Genomic DNA, 18916 nt, shown 5'->3' with positions numbered 1-18916 from the left:
ACATGCTTTCTAAGTACTCTTGTAGCATCCTGTTTGTATCGTAGCACTGGTCACATTGCCTTGCCAAAATCTGTTTGACAGTCTGCTCAACATGACTGCAAGCTCCATGAGGGGAGGGACATCATCTCAACCATCTTTGGGTCCTTAGCGCAATACCTGGCAGCTAGCCAGTGCTCAGTTAAATATTTTTTGACCGAATAAACGAATGCACAACCAAGTTATTGATACCAAATGTTTTTTGTGTACATTTCTACTTCTCTAGCTATAAGGCTTAATTATACAACAAAATACTATTTTTATATTTATGCTTGGTAAATTCAATAACTTTCTCTATCAATTGGAAAGTGAAATTGTTTATTGCTTCCCTATAGTTTTTTTCTGAATCTAGCAGGATTTTAATGATATCATCATAATTTGACACAATAAAAGGACAATATGAAACTGATGAGTCTTTATTGGGTTAATTTCAGATGCTATATAATCTTTTAAAATGTAACATTCTTTTTTTATATATAAATAATTGGTGGCTTCCCAAATAGCCAAAGCAGGGTGGAGAGAGTGATCCCTCATGGGTGCACACAAGAAGGGGATATGTTGCCTACAGAGTTTTCAAAACAGTAATAAAGCAGTCTACAAGTCATTGTGCTTCTTATCATCACCATGCCCAGATAATGCGAAACATCAGAGATGAAGTTCTTCCCCCACAGAGGTGGACTGATCCTTCTCCTCTCTCCCTTGGTGTGTCTCCGTTGTGTCCAAGACAATGCAATGTTGTCTTGGAAAATAGCTTTCCAAGCATTTCACTCCTGAGCCCTTGTCAGTTTCCTCACTTGTTCTTCGCATATCCAGGCAAAGGCATCCTGTTCGCTATACGAAGCATTGTATCCCGTATAAAAGGAAGGAGAGAGAAAAATATATTTTTTTACACTCATCACTTCTCAGGGGCTGTACAACCATATAGAAATTGTTTAACGTACTTGTCAAATAGCCAAAGAAAGTGTTAAATCCTGAGTTCCCACCCGTATGTGCAGTGTGGTCCAGATTCATCCAGATACGCACAGACAGGCACAACAGGAGGAGAAAGGATTGGGGTGTGGGGACAGCAGACCCCCAATATGGTGTAATCGTGGCAGGTCTCTGCCTGAAGTGGTATGTGGGGTTTTTCTTGTTTTAATTTTGACTTTAACCCCCGATTTGTAGGTTTTTCATAAAATAAACAGAATCATAACTCATGCAGATGGCTGTAAGTGCTATAGTGTTCTGTGGGTCTCTGGTGTCTGCCAGTGATAAATGTGGCACCTCAGGAAGGCTGTGGACCCCGTCAAGGTGCTATGTAAGGGCCATGCTTGGGGTGGTGGTGGGCCCAGTGGACCCTGCAGCCATCCATCCAGCCTGCCCACCCACGCTGCCCTTGTGTCTTCCTGCTTTGCTACATTATCATTGATCAATGTCCTTGCTTACCAATGTGTTGGAATTGTTTTCGTGTTACAGGTGTTCAGTGATTTTGCTCCTTCTAGCTTATTTGTATGTCACCTGTTTTTCTTTAAGTCAACATGGTTACAGTCTGTTTCAGCACCTGTATAAATTAAACACAAATTATTACTACTGCTGTTGAGTTGTCATGATGAATTCTTTTTTATTTCTGATATTTAAGAGAGCAAAAACTTAAAAGGCCTGTGCCCCCATTTTATTAACTATTACTAAATACATATTTGATGCTCATAATAATAATAGTACACATGTATTCATTATTTCCTATGTACCAGGACTCATCTACTTATTTTACATTTAACTTTCTCGTTTATTTTCTCAATACTTCAAAGTAAAAGGCAAAGAAAGTTGGATAACTTGCCAGATACCACAGTTATGGAGCAAGGATTCAAACACAGCCAGCATTTTGCTATTTATATGTGTATACAGAAAGTAATGTTTAGTCATCACATACCTGAATTACTTATACTTTTATAAAATGATTCACACTTACAAAGACTCCCTTTGAGGTCTTGGATCAACATCTTTCTTTTGCTTGGAAGTGTCCAGTCACTGGCATGGTTACTCCCCAGCATTCCCCACAGGAAGTACACATTCCTCTGTGCATCCAGCTGGGGTTTTTAGACAGAGTGACCTGGAAAGGAATCCTGTTGAAACAATTTACTTAACAGAGTTTTCATTATTTAACCTGATGACAGTAAGCTCTTTGTCAATTTTCACATTTTTCCCCCAACTTTGAGTCATATCACCTTGATAATTCTTGATTTCATACTGCTGGTCACTGAGAGAGCTGATAAACTATTAGAGGTTGTGGAGGAATTTGTGAATATGGTCCAGTGCTTTTTCTACCTCAGAACTGGGAGCCCATGCATGGAGACTTAAGATGGAAATGAACCATATCAGCAAATCTCATTTGAGATTCTTCTCACATTCGTCAGTGCATATGCGTGTTGCATCTGCATTTTGTGAAGCAAGGAGTACTAGGATAAAGTTCAGTGTTGGCTGAGTAATGTTCACCATGAGAGAAGTATGGGCTATGAGTAGGACCTAGAACTTAGTAATTTGACTTTTCAGTTCTTTATCAAAGATGCTTTAGCCACTTAGGTGACTCTTGCTTCTTCTTCTATCTCCCACACCACCAAGCCCTTAGAGGTAACAAATCTCTCAGACCTGTCGATGCCTTCTCCTTAATGCCCTGACAGCACCTTGTCTATTCCTTTCTCATTATTGCGTGAGTTACAACCCTCTGCATCTTGCATCCCAAGTACCACACTCCATTCTTTTCTGAGTGCCCATAGTTTCTTTCCACAGAAACAAACTTTCTACTACCATCAGATTAATCTCATGGGAAAACCACTCAAGGCTCCAGTGCTCCTGTGACCTTCAGAATAAGGCAGTCTGCCTTAGTTGGGGTTTCAAGTCTGGACAGAACCTGGCCCTGACCAACCTTCCTAATCATATCTTCCACCAATTCCCCAAACTAGGTTATTCCAGTTCCTCAGAAAACACACTTCCTCTCTGCACTTAGGCTTATGGTATTCTCTCTGCCCAGGTGGGCCTTCCCTTTTTTGCATCTCCCTGAATCCTACTCATCTTTCAGAGGCCTCCTCCTCCTCCAGGAAGGCTCCCTTTCCAAGTACTGCATGGAGCAAGTTCTCCTTCTAAAATCCTCTGCCAGCAAAAATCATGCTTTTGCCTCCCATCTTAGTTAAGTTGACGAGTGTCTCTGTGACTCTTTTGCCGTTGAGAATTCCCTGTAATGCTTAGCCTGATATGTGGTAGAGGCTCAATAAATGTGAATGTCCTGGTACTTAAAGCAGCCATGAAAATTCTCAGTGGGTATATCTTACATGAAATTCTTATACTCCCAAGGGAAGCCAGCATCCATGTATCTGTTTATTATATCTTGTTTCAGTAGTAATAATCATTTTTCTTTCTTTTGAATAGTTGATCATCAAAGCACCTACTGCATAATTGCAGTATGTAGTGTATTGTTAATGCTAATCAATATCCTGGTTATCATCCTAAAAACGTTCTGGATTGAGGCTACTCTGCTCTGGAGGGACATAGCTAAACCTTACAAGACCAGGAATGGTAAGTGGCAAATACCAAGTTTTTCACCCAAAGAAAAAGTCACATAATAACTGTTGGTTACTTGTCTATTAATTTTTCAATAGCTAGGCTGCTAAACCCAGATTCCATTTTGCTTGCTAATCTGTTATCAGTGAGTTGTGTTTTTGGATTTTCTTAGAGGCCATTTTCAATCCTGCTCTGTAACTCCTCATGGTCCTGAGATTCATCTCAACAGCTCACATTTCTTCCCCGATAGGATTGCTATTCCTACTCAGTTACCAATGACAGAATCTGCCCCAAGCCCAGAAAGGTGTAAGTTTCATAATGTATTGGTAAGATATTATGAAGTTAAACACAGTAGCAAAATGGTTCCTATTTTCCAGATGTGAGCAGGTTAGAAAGGTCCGTCAGAACGCATGCGTGTTCTACCTGAAACCCTGATCTGTAAAGTCTAACCTAGGCACACAAACATGCTCATGAAAGGAGTCAGTTCTGCCTGCTAGATGCAAACCTCATGCTTTCGTTTGGAGGCAGATACACGTTGCATTTTTCAATCAGTTGACTCAAGTAGGAGCTAACGGTTTGATTTGTGGAAAATTCAGACCCCTTAAAAAATTTTATGCCCTTGCTACTATTAACTTTACATTTTTTCACTTCCCCAGGGGAGTATGGGGAAACCAAAGATGAAACCAAGGTCTATCCAGCACAGAAGGCCCCCTTGTTCATAGATTATTAATCAACATTGATGAAATGGTTTTAACTGCACTGAACAGGCTCTTGTCCACTTTTTTGTTATTTAGTCTGTGACAGTAAAAAGGAGAAATACTTTGGGATGAAGACTGTTATTTCCTGATCATGTTTTGTGGCAGTGGTTTGGTCGTCAACATCTCTTGAGTCTAGAACATTTTGGAGGATGACACGCATTCACCAACAGCCATAAAACTTGGAGAGCAATGTCTTCTAAGAGTCCAGTAAGAATTTTTAGAATCAAGTAAGAAGTTGTACTTCTTGTTTTCATTTTCAGATGGAAAGCTCTATGATGCTTATGTTATCTACCCACGGAACTACACATCCAGTACAGATGGGGCCAGTCGTGTAGAGTACTTTGTCCACCAGATTCTGCCCGATGTTCTTGAAAATAAATGTGGCTATACCTTATGCATTTATGGGAGAGATATGCTACCTGGAGAAGGTAAAGCTATGGACATACATTAGGGACGGAAATTCATGCTTATTAGAGGCTGTGAACTAGGTGGCCTTATCCCTGCATTGGATAAGGAATTGCATTTACTACCTCAGACCTTAAGACCAAAACTTTAAATATTTATCCAGGAGCAGACACTTATCCTTCACTCTTCCCTCTCCCATCATTGTCCCGGTGATGAGATCTTCACAGTAATGTCGGTGGTATGAATTCAGAGTTAGAAGTCCTGTGCTTCAAGGACTTAGTAAACCATCATCCCTACTTTATTTCCTTGGTCCCCCACCAGGATAACTCTGCCACTTCTTAATTCTGTCCATAAGATTTGAAAGAGGACTTAAACATTGAAGAATTTTGTTCTGGTAGCCATAGGCACTAGCTGAAATACCTTAAAAGGACTCAGAGAGTCTTCATGACTTTCTTTATGTTGGTGAAACATTTGCAAATTTATATTCTCACCAGAGCACATAGAATTGTAGCTTCTGTTCCTTAATATTCTTACCCAATTTTATATATTTTTGACAGTTTTATCACAACTCCTGTGATTTCAGTAGCTATTTTTCCCTTCCCTTCATACATTTATGTCCAGTACCTATGGACCCTCCTTGTGAACTCTTCTCTAATTTCTCACAGATCAGGAAGGGTTTGGAATATAAATGGGGCTCAGATATCAAGGGCCTAAGCCTAATAAAGTAAACATTCAGTTTTACATTTTAAACTCATCTTACTAAGAAGAGGAATTCACATGCCTATAGATGTAAAGGTATGAACAACAGGTGAATTTGGTTTACCCTGGAATATCTGGGAATGCTCATAGCCTCAATAATGGCTCAAGAGACTGGTGAAAGGTACAGTTCAGGAGAATATAATGCACTTCTTCTCTCGAGGCTCTCTTCTTCTCCCATTTTCCCACTGGCCACCCAGGCAGATAGAAGTAATGAGTAATGCTCTCAAACACTCCTTTCGTATTCAAGGACCTGCAGGGACTCCTGTTGTTTGTGAGCTCAACAGTGTGCCACATCTGGCCACAAGCTCTTCACCTCTTCTTTCTCAGTCCATCCACCTAAGTTCTAGTTACACTTCTCCCCAACTAAACCCAGATGCTAGCTCTCTCACACTCAAGCTTGTGCTGCCTTCAATGTGTGACAACATACTAATCTGGAATGGTTTTCTACTTCCCTCCATCAGTGCATGTCCTCTGACCTTTCCTCAACCAAAACAAAATGAAACCCAATAAAACAACACCAAACTTCACTCTTTGCTTAGGAAAGTTCATGACTGACTAAGGTGCTATCTTTATTCTCATGAGACTTATCTTGCATTTGCCCCACCAAAATCCTCTCTGCATCACCACTCCATCCAGTGGCCCTGGGTGGCTGATCATCATGGAAGCCATTGCACCCTTGTCCTCTGCTCCAGGCTGGGTTTAGCCAATGGGAGGCACTGGCAGGAGGTCAGAGGGTGGTCATGTACCTGACCCTCCAGGTGGGGCTTCCGCAGCAGCTGTGCTCCTGCCTCTGGGAGCACCTCTTCTCAGCTGGCCTGCCTCATGCATCTGCAATTCCTCAGACACCAGTCTATCAGAATATCATGGGTTGTTTTATTCATGGTTGTGCTTTCTTCTGTTGCAGTGAGGACTGGGTATTTCATGTTCTTTCTAAGTCTACCCAGAGTGAATTGGAATCACCATGGAGTCTATGCTCTATAAACACCAAAAGGGAAAGGGGATCTATTGTCCCTTAAGATTTTTCTAGTCTGGATCAAATCAATTTCTACAACAGAGATTAATGGGGGGTGAAGTGAAGTCAGGAATTACTTTCCTAGAGACTTGGCTCAATTTTGAGGGGCAGAGCTTCCTGAGTTTGTGCTTTTAAATATGTGAGTTAAATTTTTAAGCCATTTTAAAACATATAAGCAAATATTCTAAGAAGATAATATATATCTAATGAATCAGAATTCTAAGTCTCTAATGCAACAGTAGACTAAATATCTTTACATTCCCATTTACCTAGAAGGACTCTGTTTTAGTTAAGACTAAGCTACCTGGGAAATAAAAAGAGGACATTGGGGCTGATATTCTCTCAAATGAAAGGAGCACAAAGAAAAAAATGGGTTCTCTATCCACGTATATTTCCACTTCTATGAATAAGTGACTTGATTGATGTCAGAGAATCTCACACCAGATTATAACAATAAGACTTTTACATGTTCAGGATGTTTATGTTTCAAGCATTAGACTGATAGGAAATCTTATCTATTTCTTGTATGACTAGATGTAGTCACTGCAGTGGAAACCAACATACGAAAGAGCAGGCGGCACATTTTCATCCTGACCCCTCAGATCACGCACAGTGAGGAGTTTGCCTACGAGCAGGAAGTTGCCCTGCATAGTGCCCTCATCCAGAACGACTCCAAGGTGATTCTTATTGAGATGGAGGCTCTGAGCGAGCTGGACATGCTGCAGGCTGAAGCGCTTCAGGACTCTCTCAGGCATCTCATGGAAGTGCAGGGCACCATCAAGTGGAGGGAGGACCACGTTGCCAATAAACGGTCCCTGAATTCCAAATTCTGGAAGCACGTGAGGTACCAAATGCCTGTGCCAAGCAAAATGCCCAGAAAGGCCTCCAGTTTGACTTCCTTGGCAGCCCAGAAGCAATAGTGCCTGCTGTGATGTGCAAAGGCATCTGAGTTTGAAGCTCTCCTAACTTCTCCTAGCTGGCCCATGCCCCTGCACTGAAGTGTGAGGAGTAGGAATGTCAAAGGGCTCCAGCCTCAGGTTTTATCTGGTAACTTTGCTTCCATTTCCCTGATTCTGGGTGGATGCAAAATGCCCAGAATTTTTTCTCCTCAATCCTCCCCCATTCTCCAGCCACCATTCCCTTCCCTTTCCCTTTTTGCTTGACTCTCTTCACTGTGGTGTGGGATGTTTTCACTACTCTCTTTTCCTCTCTCTCTGTCTTGCTTTGTTGCTCCTGATTCTTTGTCAATAATCTGAAGAGCAAACTAATCATTCGACAGTGGATTTTCACATCATCTTGAAGAACATTCTGATTCCCTCAGGCTGAATGTCAGTCATAAATCTTGTTCCCAACATGCCAGATTTATATATATATATATATATATATATATATATATATATATATATATATATATATATATATCTCAAAGGTGCATGCTACCTTTTTTACTCCTGGCTAATTTTTGGGGTATTTCTTTTTTAAATTTTTTTTTTTATTTTTAGTAGAGATGGAGCTTCACAATGTTGGTCAGGCTGGTCTGAAACTCCTGACCTCAAGTGATCCACCCGCCTCGGCCTCCCAAAGTGCTGGGATTACAGGCATGAGCCACCGCACCCACCTATTATATTTTATTTGAGTGGATACTCAGTCTCATCATCTCAATAGTAGTCCCAGTTACTCGGGAGGCTGAGGCAGGAGAATGGCGTGAACCCGGGAGGTGGAGCTTGCAGTAAGCAGAGATTGCGCCATTGCCCTCCAGCCTGGGCGACAGAGCGAGACTCCGTCCAAAAAAAAAAAAAAAAAAAACAAATATCAGGACACCTGTTGAGGTTGAATTCAGACAATGAACTTTCATCTGAAGACCTCAAACTCAGTTTTGGCTGGGGATCTTGTAGTTTTATTTGCTAAATCTGGCTACCTTACTTCTGTAGATTACCATTTGGTTTTGTTGAATTACTAAAATATTGGTCAATGAAAAGGGTATTGTATGGCTAACTATCATAGTATTTGGAATCAACAAGCCATCCTCTGTAGGCCTAGCAGCTGTGTGATCTTCAGCAAAGTACTGAACTTCTCCAAAGCTTAGTTTCCGTAGGTAAAATAACTATGATAATATAAAACCCTTTGGATTTCTGTGCTAATCAAATGTTTTAAAAATATGTAGGCCAGAGTAAGAATTCAATAAATGGCAATAGTTATTATCACAAAACTTTACTGTATTTCTTTTCATATTAATTCTATTCTCCGACTTCTCTCAATGAGGACCACTAAAGAATAGATTCTCCCCAGTCTCTCTCTCGGGAATGGATGTGTCTTTACTCTCGCATCCACCTAGAATGACAAGTGTGGTTTTGATTTATGGACCCAGGAAATTTTGGAATTGATTTGTTTTCCTCTTCACATTAGCTACTTGAAAACACAGAGTTAAATTTGAGATTTTTCTACAGCAGGCATATAGGACATCATTACACGGATTTTGTAACGATCTCTTTCTTGGCTCCCTAATACCTTTGTTTTTAGTTTGCCCCCATATTTCTTATTTTAAAATATGATTTAACCATCTATATTATAAGCTCCTTTGCAAGTATTCAACGTTTACATTTTCTGAATGTGTGCTGAGTGCCTCTCTGGGAGGGATGAGAAGGAAGGTGTGATGGGAGCCATGTATATAGCCCAGGAAGGCACACTCCTTGCTAACCCTGATGGGGTGTAGAGGAATTGTGAAAATGCGCAGGGAAGAGAGAAGCACTCCAGAGACCTCAGATAGGGCTGGCCTGGGGAAAACTCTGAAGTTGCTGAGTTCTTTTCTCCACTGTCCTTTTCCTGAACTTACACACCACTTCCCAAGTCACCTGAGCTCCCTGGGGCTCAGTTTCTGCAACTGAAAAATAGGAGGATGGAGAAGGTGAACCCCAAGGGTTTTCTCAGCGGTGGTGGCTCATGATTCAGGGTGTGCACTCATAATGAGGTCAGGAAACTGCCAGAAGACCTGGATTCTCACACCAGCACCACCACTGACCTCTCTTATTTCCTCCTCTGTACCGTGACGGTAATACATACTTCTGCCATACAAGCTAGTGTGAATAAAACAAATGTAGCCAAAACTTGTTCAATGTCTGCCACACAATCATGGTGAAAATGACTGTGATTGTAAGAAAAAAAATCTTACAATCTGCCACACAATCATGGTGAAAATGACTGTGATTGTAAGAAAAAAAATCAGTTATTTTGAATTGAATCAAGTTTGCATAGCATACAATAAAACGTTGATCCTAAGTGTTCAGTTTGATGATTTCTGACTGTTGAACATACCTGTGTAATTATCACCCCAGATATATTTCCATCACCCCAGAAAGTTCCACCGTGCTACCAGGCAAGCACTGTTTTGATTTCTAACTCCATGGATTCGTTTTGTCGTATCTTTATATTCGTATCAGTAAAGTCATATTTCTTTGGGTCTGGCTACTTCTACTCAACAATACTTTTAAGAGTCATCCATGTTTTGCATGATTCGGTAGTTTGTTCCTTTGTATTTCCTGTTGATGAATATGTGAATTGTTTCCTGTTTATTGCTATTATGAATATGGCTCCTATGAACATACTTGTGGACTTATGTTTCTATTTCTTTTTGGTTGACCCTTAAGGGTGGTCATTTGGTAGGTGCATATTTAAGTTTCAGGGAAACTTATACATTGTTTTGCAAACTAATTGTACTACTTTACATTCCCACCAGTTGTGTATGAGAGCTCTGTTGCTTCATTGTCTCATCAATAACTGGTGTTGTCAAGTTTCTTTATATTTTAATAATTTTCACAGGTGTTAGATGAATATCACCATGGTCTTAACTTGAAGTTCCCCGACTAATGATGATGAGCCCTTTCCATGTTTTCATTGGCTATTCGTATATCTTTTTTAATGAAGGCAAAATCTTTTGCCTTATTTAAATTGTATTTCTTTTTATATTGTTGATGTGTAGGAATTATTTATGTATTGTTCTTTGCCAGATAGATGTAAAGTGAGAATATTTCCAGGGTTATGTATTCATTTTTAAGTGATGTCATTGCTTAGTAGACATTTTTAATTTTGGTGATATCCAATTAATCAATTTGTCCCAAATGGCTATTTTTTTTGTGTGTCCTAGCTAAGAATTTTTTTTTTTTGCCTGTCCAAGGGTCTTCTCTGTATTTTTATGAAATATTTACGGTTTTAGCTTTTATGTTTAGGTCCATGGTCTATGGTGAATTAATACTTGTATATAGAACAAGGTAAGGATGAGGTTCTTTTTTCTGCTGCTGCTTCTTCTGTAGAGGTACCCAGCTGTTCCGGCAACATTTGTGAAAGACTGTTTTTTCCCATTGAATTGACATGGCGCATTGTTAAAAAATCAATTGACTAGGTATGTGTGGGTCTATTAGTCTACTTTCTATTTTGCATTGTATGTTTCTGCGAATATCACATTGTCATAATTACTATTGCCTAATTATAAACCCTCAAGTCAGTATAAGTCTCTCAATTTGTTTTTGTCAAGATTATCCGGACAGGCCGGGCGCGTGACTCACGCCTGTAATTTCAACACTTTAGGAGGCCGAGACGGGCAGATCACCTGAGGTAGGGAGTTCAAGACCAGCCTGACCAACATGGAGAAACCCCGTCTCTACTAAAAATACGAAAGTAAGCGGACGTGGCGGTGCATGCCTGTAATCCCAGCTCCTTGGGAGGCTGAGGCAGGAGAATCACTTGAACCCGGGAGGTGGAGGTTGCAGTGAGCCAAGATTGTGTCATTGCACTTACTCCAGCCTGGGCAACAAGAGTGAAACTCTGTCTCTGTCCAGACAATCCTAGATTATTTGCATTTTCATATAAATTTTAGAAAGAGCTTCTTAATTTCTTTGAAAAATTTTCCAGGGATTTGGATTGGATTGCATTAAGTATATGGACTCTGTAATATAGAGAGTCTAAAAATATACGGTGTGGAGAATAGATGTCTTAAGTCTTCCAATCCATAAACGTGGCATATCCCTCTATTACTTAGATGTTTCATCTCTGTTAGCAATATTTTGTAGTTTTCACAGAAGATATCTCATACGTTATCCAATGAATTTATACTTTGGTATTTTGATTTTTAAATGTTATGGTAAATGGCATTTTTAACAAACTTCACTTTTCAAGTTTCCATCTCTAATATATAGAATTACTATGATTTTTTTTATATTCCATGATCTTGATAAACTCAGTATTTCCAGTAGTTTCTTTTGTAAATTTCAAAGGTTGGTCTACACATAATTATGCTCTCTGTTAAAACCAGTAGTTTTAATTCTTTCTTCTCAGTCTTTATGCCTTCTAATTTTATCTTTATTTCTCCACTTGTTGCAAAGCAGTTGTCCCAGGTGGGAGCCAAAATCATTATCTCATCACTAATCTTAGGAAAACGCAAAATGTTTCACTATTATGTGAAGTTACCTGTAGGTTTCTTATAGATGTTCTTTATCAGATTAAGAAAGGTCATTTCTACTCTCGGTTTTCTAATCGTTATTAATTCAAAAAGGGTGTTGAATTTTGTCAGATGCTTTTATTTGCATTTATTGAGATAACTACATATTTTTGTTTATTCTTTGGTGAATTATCTTGATTGGGTAAAAAGAATTAAAATCATTGTCTCATTAAACCTTTTGCCTGTCGGCTATGGGTTTTCCTTTTCCTTTTGTTTAATAACAGCTCTGCCACAAAGTAAAAATCTAGAAACACACATTCCCCTTTGGCCTCCCTCCTCGGATCCTCTGCTGTGAACGCCGGCCTGCAGGGTGCGTGCGAGCGGCCCGGGCGCGCCACCTTCCGGCCCTGCAGGTCACCCGGCTGCCGCCCTGATTTTCCCGGGACCCGCGCCGCGCGGCTGGGGAGGAAGAGCCAGACGTCTGGGGCCCACGCCGTCCGAGGGGAAAGGGCGAGGCGCTGGGTTTTCCAGCTGCGCCCTTTGGACCCCGCGATCCAGTAGCTCCGGTAACTCCACGCGGGGCGCCTGGGTGGAGGAGGCGGTCCTGGAGCATCGCTGCGAGGAGCACCCCGACCGGAGGGCCCCCAGACCGGGACCCCCAAGTCAGGGAGGACTCTACGCCCGGGAGCGCCCCAGACTGAGAGCGCCCCAGACTGCGACACGCCGGGACCCGGAGCTTTGCCCGACCGCGGGCATCGCCCACCTGCAGCCTCCACTGGCCGGGTTTAGCAACCAGGAGCTGCCAAACCCCTGACATTCTTCTTTCTGTTCCTACTTCTTTCCTTCTTCTTCTTTTTTGGTTTTTGTTTTTGTAACCCTCTCTGGGTGCCTTATCTTTTTAATCACACCTCTCTTTCACTTTCCACGGTAGTCAGGAGGCGGGGATCGCTGCTTCTCACCTACTTTCCGAACTTGGCCTCCGCAGTCACGACCTGGTGTGAAGGAGGAGCTGCCGCCCCCGCCCCAGCCTCGGGGACGCCCCTCTGAAGGTAAGGGTGGGCCCTGTTGCCACCTACACCCCCTCCCCACTCCCCAGGGGAAGGGAAGACCACCATCCGGGGAGGGATTCTCAAAACAAGGTCAATTAAGAGAGAGAGAGAGAGAGATTGTGTGTGTGTGAATATGTGTGAATAATTGATGAGACAGCATGCCGTCTTTCTCTGAAAGTACAGTTTTAGACATTAAGACGTTCCCGATTGTTTTCTGGAGAGGTGAGAACAACTGAAATAAATGATAACAATAGTTGTCATTTTTTAAGTGCTTACCGCATGCCTGACACTGTAGAAAATTTTTAGATATCTTATTTTCACTTAATCCTCCTAAGGGCCACATGAAATAGGAACTATCATTATGCTTTTATTAATAAAAGGGAGGAGGAATTCCATCATTTATCCAAGAGTACCCAGCTACTAAGTAGTAGATCCCAGACTCACACCTACTGTTTTTCTGATTCCAGAGCCTTTGTCTTTTTTCTGCCCAGCCTTGGGAAGTTAAAAAGCCCAGCAGGTTGCATTGCAGTTATCAGACAAATTAATGAGGTGTCAATTGCAGCCAGATATAGAGATCCAAGATTATTGTGTTTATTTCACTGACTTCCCTTGCTTCATTCTCAAGACCCTTTGAAAGTACCGATTTTGTGTCATACACAGTGCTGCTATTGGGAGCACACCTCTCAACCTCAGGGCCTTGGATGGGCTAGGAGGGGTAAATTTGGGGAATTGGGTTTGGGGACAGTGTGTTCCCTCTCCCTGCACAAATACACATCCAAAGGCTAAGACCTAAGGCTAAAGTCTAGGAATGTGGATTGAAAAGTCAGGGTCTATAATCCCAGCACTTTGGGAGGCTGAGGTGGGCGGATCATGAGGTCAGGAGATCGAGACCATCCTAGCTAACAAGGTGAAAGCCCATCTCTACTAAAAATACAGAAAATTAGCCAGGCATGGTGGCATGCATCTGTAATCCCAGCTACTCGGGAGGCTGAGGCAGGAGAATAGCTTGAACCTGGGAGGCAGAGGTTGCAGTGAGCAGAGATTGCGCCCCTGCACTCCAGCCTGGGCAACAGAGCGAGACCCTATCTCAAAAAAAAAAAAAAGAAAAAGAAAAGAAAACGCAGGGTCTATGCCCTCATGGACCTCACCAGAGAGTGGGAGCTAGTCCCGGAGTGATGGAGACACCTGCGGAATGATGGAGACGGGCTTGGACAAAGGCATGCACCATTTGGGGCTGTTGCAGTTGGAGAGCTTCCTTGAGAAGGCAAATATTGAGCCAAGTTGCAAGGACTCTAGGGACCTGGCAGCTGGGAGAAGTGGGGAGGGTAGCCCAGGTGGCACAGGCGTAGGCAGATTTGCCCACGATTTGCCGACACTAGGTTGGGGGAAGGATAAGGCTAACAACAGACACTTGTGTGACAAGGACTATGAGGTGGCATTGATTTTCTTGGCCTTACAGATGAGAAGCCAAATTCCACACAAATTCTTTTGTTTGTTAGAGTTTAAGCGTGTGTATGTTATGCCCCAAGGTCATTTTCTCCTCTTTGCGTTTGGTTGTTTTATCATCTTGCAGGCTGAGTAAAACGACTATGCATGGAACACTGTAGAAGAAAAATTACACTTTTAGAAAACTGGTGTTAAGATTTTCATCCAGGCACTTTGTGTCAGGAGGTGCTCGATTGTATGTGTTGCTAATGAGTGATTTATATTACAGCATCTACATTGATTCATGTGTGTCCTTGTGAAAAGCTGTAATCTGAGGCTCACCAATTCACTTCCTCAAATCTCAGGTTCCTCATTAGAAAGAGTTTGAAGTGGCTCTTTCCCTGTGCATTATGTGTTTCTGTGAATTACATTTAGAGAAAGGTCAGTTTCTCAGGGTGGGGCCCATAAACAAGGGCAACTGGGCAGAGCCAGGGGTTCAGGTGACTGTTTGGACCCTCTGGAAGGGCTTTTTACTGTGCTGCCTTGGGAGACAGAGTGGTCAGCTTGGATCTGACCTTAAGCCTAGGTCACCCCATTTTTGGAAGGAAACTGTTTTTTTTCTTCGTTTAGAGAAAACTTCACGCCTTTGGGTGATTTAGGTAAGTTTGTGACGATTCGTTATGTGTGTGTACACACATGTACGTACATATGTACGTGTACAAATATTTAATATGTCTTAGACACATCAAATATATGCATTTAAGGTGTATTAAATTTACTTTCCTAAGAATACAAATAAATGCCCTAGGTCGGCAGCTCTCCACCTGACTGTACATTAGAGTCACCTGCGGAGTTCTGAGGAATCAGGATGCCCAGTCTGTCCTCCAGACCGCTGGGTGGAGCCCAGCCATCATGATTTTTTTCCAAACTTGAGTGAGAGCTGGTGGCCTAGACTTCACATTAGTTGCTAAAACATACTTTCCAAGATATCATGCTTTAAAAAGCATTTTAAAAGTAGATGATGCAGATGTGCCAGTGGATCAGATGATCACCTAGATTCAAAATTATATATAGTTTATGGATTTAAGTCATTCAATAATTCAGCAAATAACAAACAAGCAGACATAAAGTGAAAATACGACAGTGATAAGTGCTATGAATAGAAAAACTAAAGGTGGGAGGGTAGAGGCACATTGGTGTGTGTGAGCGTGTGTGTGTGTGTGTGTGTGTGTGTGCATGTGTGTGTTTGCACTTGGGCAAGCATGCTGTGTTAGACTTTCAGTAGAGTGCTCAGGGGGGACTTATACATGACAACGTAGTGTTGGCAAACCGTAGGGGAAATACGGAATTATTTAATTAACAGTAGAGAAGTAATTAGTAGCTATTTGAGGCAAGTAGGTTTAGTTACTCCCTATCTTCATGTCAAACAAGAAAGTTAATTGTTGGTAGATGAAAAAAGTTAAACATAAAAACAAAACAACACAATACAGAGTCATAAAAATGAAGACACTACGTAAGCATCTATGTGACCCCTGACAGGAAAGGATATCCTACACTCAAAAGTAATGAAAACATCACAAAGCAAAAGAGTGATCGGTGTGACTACATCAATCTAAAATTTGTCATATATTAGCATAACAAAAGACAGAAAGTAAACAACAAGTTAGACAAACATCTGAGAACTGGACAAAAGACGTAAAGAGATGGTTCATAAACATGAAAATAAAATGGCTGATAATATGTGATTAATATTTGCCTCATTTATACCCAAAGAAATGCAAATTCAGAAAACAATGAGCTATCATTTTTCCATTTTGGCTGTCTAATTACATTTTAAAAGTAAAGCTGCTCAGTGCTCTCCTGGGTGTGGTCCATAGATACTGTCTTGTGCCATTGAGTGAGAGAATATGAATTATTGCAACATTTCTGGAATGCAGTTTGGCAGCATGCATCTGTCAGGTTTAAATGTAGTCTTCAACTCAATCACTGTACTGCCATGGAGTAACATCTAGGAAATAACAAGAAATGTAGACAAATAATAATAACTAACATTTAAGTGGTATTACCATTCACCAGACACTTGGAATAGTAACTCATTTAACCTTCACATTAGCTCTGGGAGATGGTATGATGATCCCCTTCTATGGATAAGAAAATTGAGGCACAGAACAGGTAAGTCAGTTGCCCACAGTCGGTTAGCTGGTAGAGGGTAGAATGGAGATTCAAATCTACCCAGGCTGGCACCTGAGCCCATGCTGCAAAAAAACGGAGCCATCCTGCCTTACCCATGAAGATGGTCATGTGATTATCACATAATACATCTGGTAAATGATAATATAGCCACATGAAGTAATATTAGGTAGCAGTTAGAATGGTTTTAACAAAGAGTTTTGTGACACAGGAAAAATGCTCATTATGTAATATTAAGTGGAAATGCAGGATATGCAATCATTTAAACATCTTTTTTTTTTTTTTTTTTTTTTGAGACGGAGTCTCCCTCTGTCACCCAGGCTGGAGTGCAGTGGCACGATCTCGGCTCACTACAAGCTCCGCCTCCCAGGTTCACGCCATTCTCCTGCCTCAGCCTCCCGAGCAGCTGGGACTACAGGTGCTCACCAACACACCTGGCTAATTTTTTGTATTTTTAGTAGAGACGAGGTTTCACCATGTTAGCCAGGATGGTCTCGATCTCCTGGCCTCATGATCCTCCTGTCTTGGCCTCCCAAAGGGCTGGGATTACAGGCATGAGCCACCATGCCTGGCCAAACATCTTAATTATGTGACAACATTTATAAAAAGTACAGGAAAACATGCTAAAAATTATACTTGTTGAGATTATTTTCTTCTTTCAGTCTTCCTTTTATAAATGTCCTACATTGAGTGTAAATTGCTTTAGAAATCAGAAAAACTTTTTAAAAAGAAAGAAACTTAAGAGTGATAGAAAAGCAAAAATATTGGTATTAAACATTACAATTAAAAAATCTTAAAATTCTTACATGTAAGACTTAATATTTATATTCTTCACCTATTTTATTAACACTTGCTAGAGTATCTGTTACATTTATCAGAATAGCTCTTTTTCTGGAAATGAATTCATTATTTAATATAACCTTAATCTCTTAAATTCACACATAAAGCTAAAGTACGTTAAAAATTTTACGTACACACATCCAGATTTGCAGAATGCTGTGCAAATACCAACTAATTTTTGTATACTAAGATCTTAATATGTTTCATATTGAAACTCAGAGTTAACTTGTCAGTTTGCTGAATCATCTCCTAATAACTTTGTCTCTTGGTAGATATTGAATATTTTTTACAAAAGTGATGCTTTTTATAAGGTTATGTCAGCCTTAATCAGAGTAGTGACGTAAAGGAAATAACATTTTTTATTCTTTCTAAGATGAAAGAATAGGCAGAGTTAATGACGAAATGTGTGTGGAGGTATCGGGGGAGGTTTCTAACCATAGAACTGGTCTAATTTGATTATGCATAGTTGGTACTTTCCATTCATACTTGTTTCTTTGGCCTTTACGTTATTGATTATTATCTCTTGGAAATTCCACCAAATATTTGGTGATTTTTCCATAAGGATGGATGTGAATGGTTTGGCAGCTTAGCCATTAAGCTTTATCTTGGATTCAGGCATTGACAACCCTATTTTTAGGATGGAGGATGAGTAGTTGTTGGTGAGAGGGGAATTATTCTGGGCTGAGAAGCTGCTACTAAGCCTTAGAAGGTTTAATCACTCAATAATTCCAGAGGCAGGCCTTCTTACTATTTCCATTTGGTAATGAGAAAACAGGCTCTAAGACTTGCTCAAGTTTTGCACAGCTTGTCAGTATTCAAACTGGGGTGGCAACCCAGGTTGGTGTGTTTCTGAAACCAGACTCTGCCATCAGCCTGTCCTTCCTGCACTCAGGATGGTAAACAAGGGACATGGTGTTATTTATGCAGTATTTAGACTCTGAATGGTCTCCACTGTGGGGGGATTCTTCCTCCACTGGGCACTTAAAGTTGTAATCAGAAGTATGAATGCTAGGTTGTAGTAGGATCAAAGTTCAACGCAGATCTTAGTTCCACTGGGTCACAGTCAATGTAAAGGAGGGGTCTGGAGTTAGGAGACTGTCACTTCATCTCTCCATTTCCCTAAGGTAAACTCATATGGGCAGCCACAGACACACGCAAACACATACACACACCTATGCCTCAGTGACACGTGTTAGTGAGTGCTGGCCATGTGCTAGGCTTCGTGCTGGGTTTTAGTGATACAGTGAAGAGCAAAAGAGCAAAACAGACTTAGTGCCTAGAACTATGAAACCTACGTTCTGAAGGAGGGAGATGGATTTTTAAAAGTTCAACCCCTAAATGAAGATCTCATTACAATTCAGGAGCATTCTGACGTGAAAACACACACTGTCATGTGTGTCCGTGTGAAGAGACCACCAAACAGGCTTTGTGTGAGCAATAAAGCTTTTTAATCACCTGGGTGCAGGCGGGCTGAGTC

At 41.0% G+C, this 18916-nt stretch overlaps 2 protein-coding genes across 11 annotated transcripts in view; both read left to right on the top strand.

Annotated features, from left to right (window-relative positions):
• The window catches only part of LOC105490321 (interleukin 1 receptor like 1), a 99257-nt gene extending 91399 nt beyond the window's left edge, over positions 1 to 7858 (top strand). For all 9 annotated transcript variants that reach the window (XM_071077189.1, XM_071077191.1, XM_071077190.1 and 6 more), the window contains 3 exons: positions 3439 to 3585; positions 4589 to 4756; positions 7039 to 7858. In XM_071077189.1, coding sequence (XP_070933290.1) covers positions 3439 to 3585; positions 4589 to 4756; positions 7039 to 7424 — 701 coding nt within the window. In that variant the 3' untranslated portion in view covers positions 7425 to 7858. The remainder of the gene's footprint in view (positions 1 to 3438; positions 3586 to 4588; positions 4757 to 7038) is intronic.
• Positions 7859 to 12375: 4517 nt separating this feature from the next.
• Positions 12376 to 18916, top strand: part of LOC105490127 (interleukin 18 receptor 1) — a 43392-nt gene continuing 36851 nt past the window's right edge. Inside the window, exons 1-2 of one of the 2 annotated variants that reach the window (XM_011755504.3) lie at positions 12384 to 12501; positions 12867 to 12984. The gene's annotated coding sequence lies outside the window, so the exon portion shown is untranslated. Of the gene's footprint in view, positions 12985 to 18916 lie in introns of both variants that reach the window. The other variant, XM_011755506.3, reaches the window with a different exon arrangement.

The sequence above is a fragment of the Macaca nemestrina genome, chromosome 13, assembly GCF_043159975.1.
Source record: "Macaca nemestrina isolate mMacNem1 chromosome 13, mMacNem.hap1, whole genome shotgun sequence".
NCBI classification, from domain to species: domain Eukaryota; kingdom Metazoa; phylum Chordata; class Mammalia; order Primates; family Cercopithecidae; genus Macaca; species Macaca nemestrina.
The sequence above is the reverse complement of the archived record's forward strand: the minus strand, read 5'-3'. Positions and strand labels throughout refer to the sequence as shown.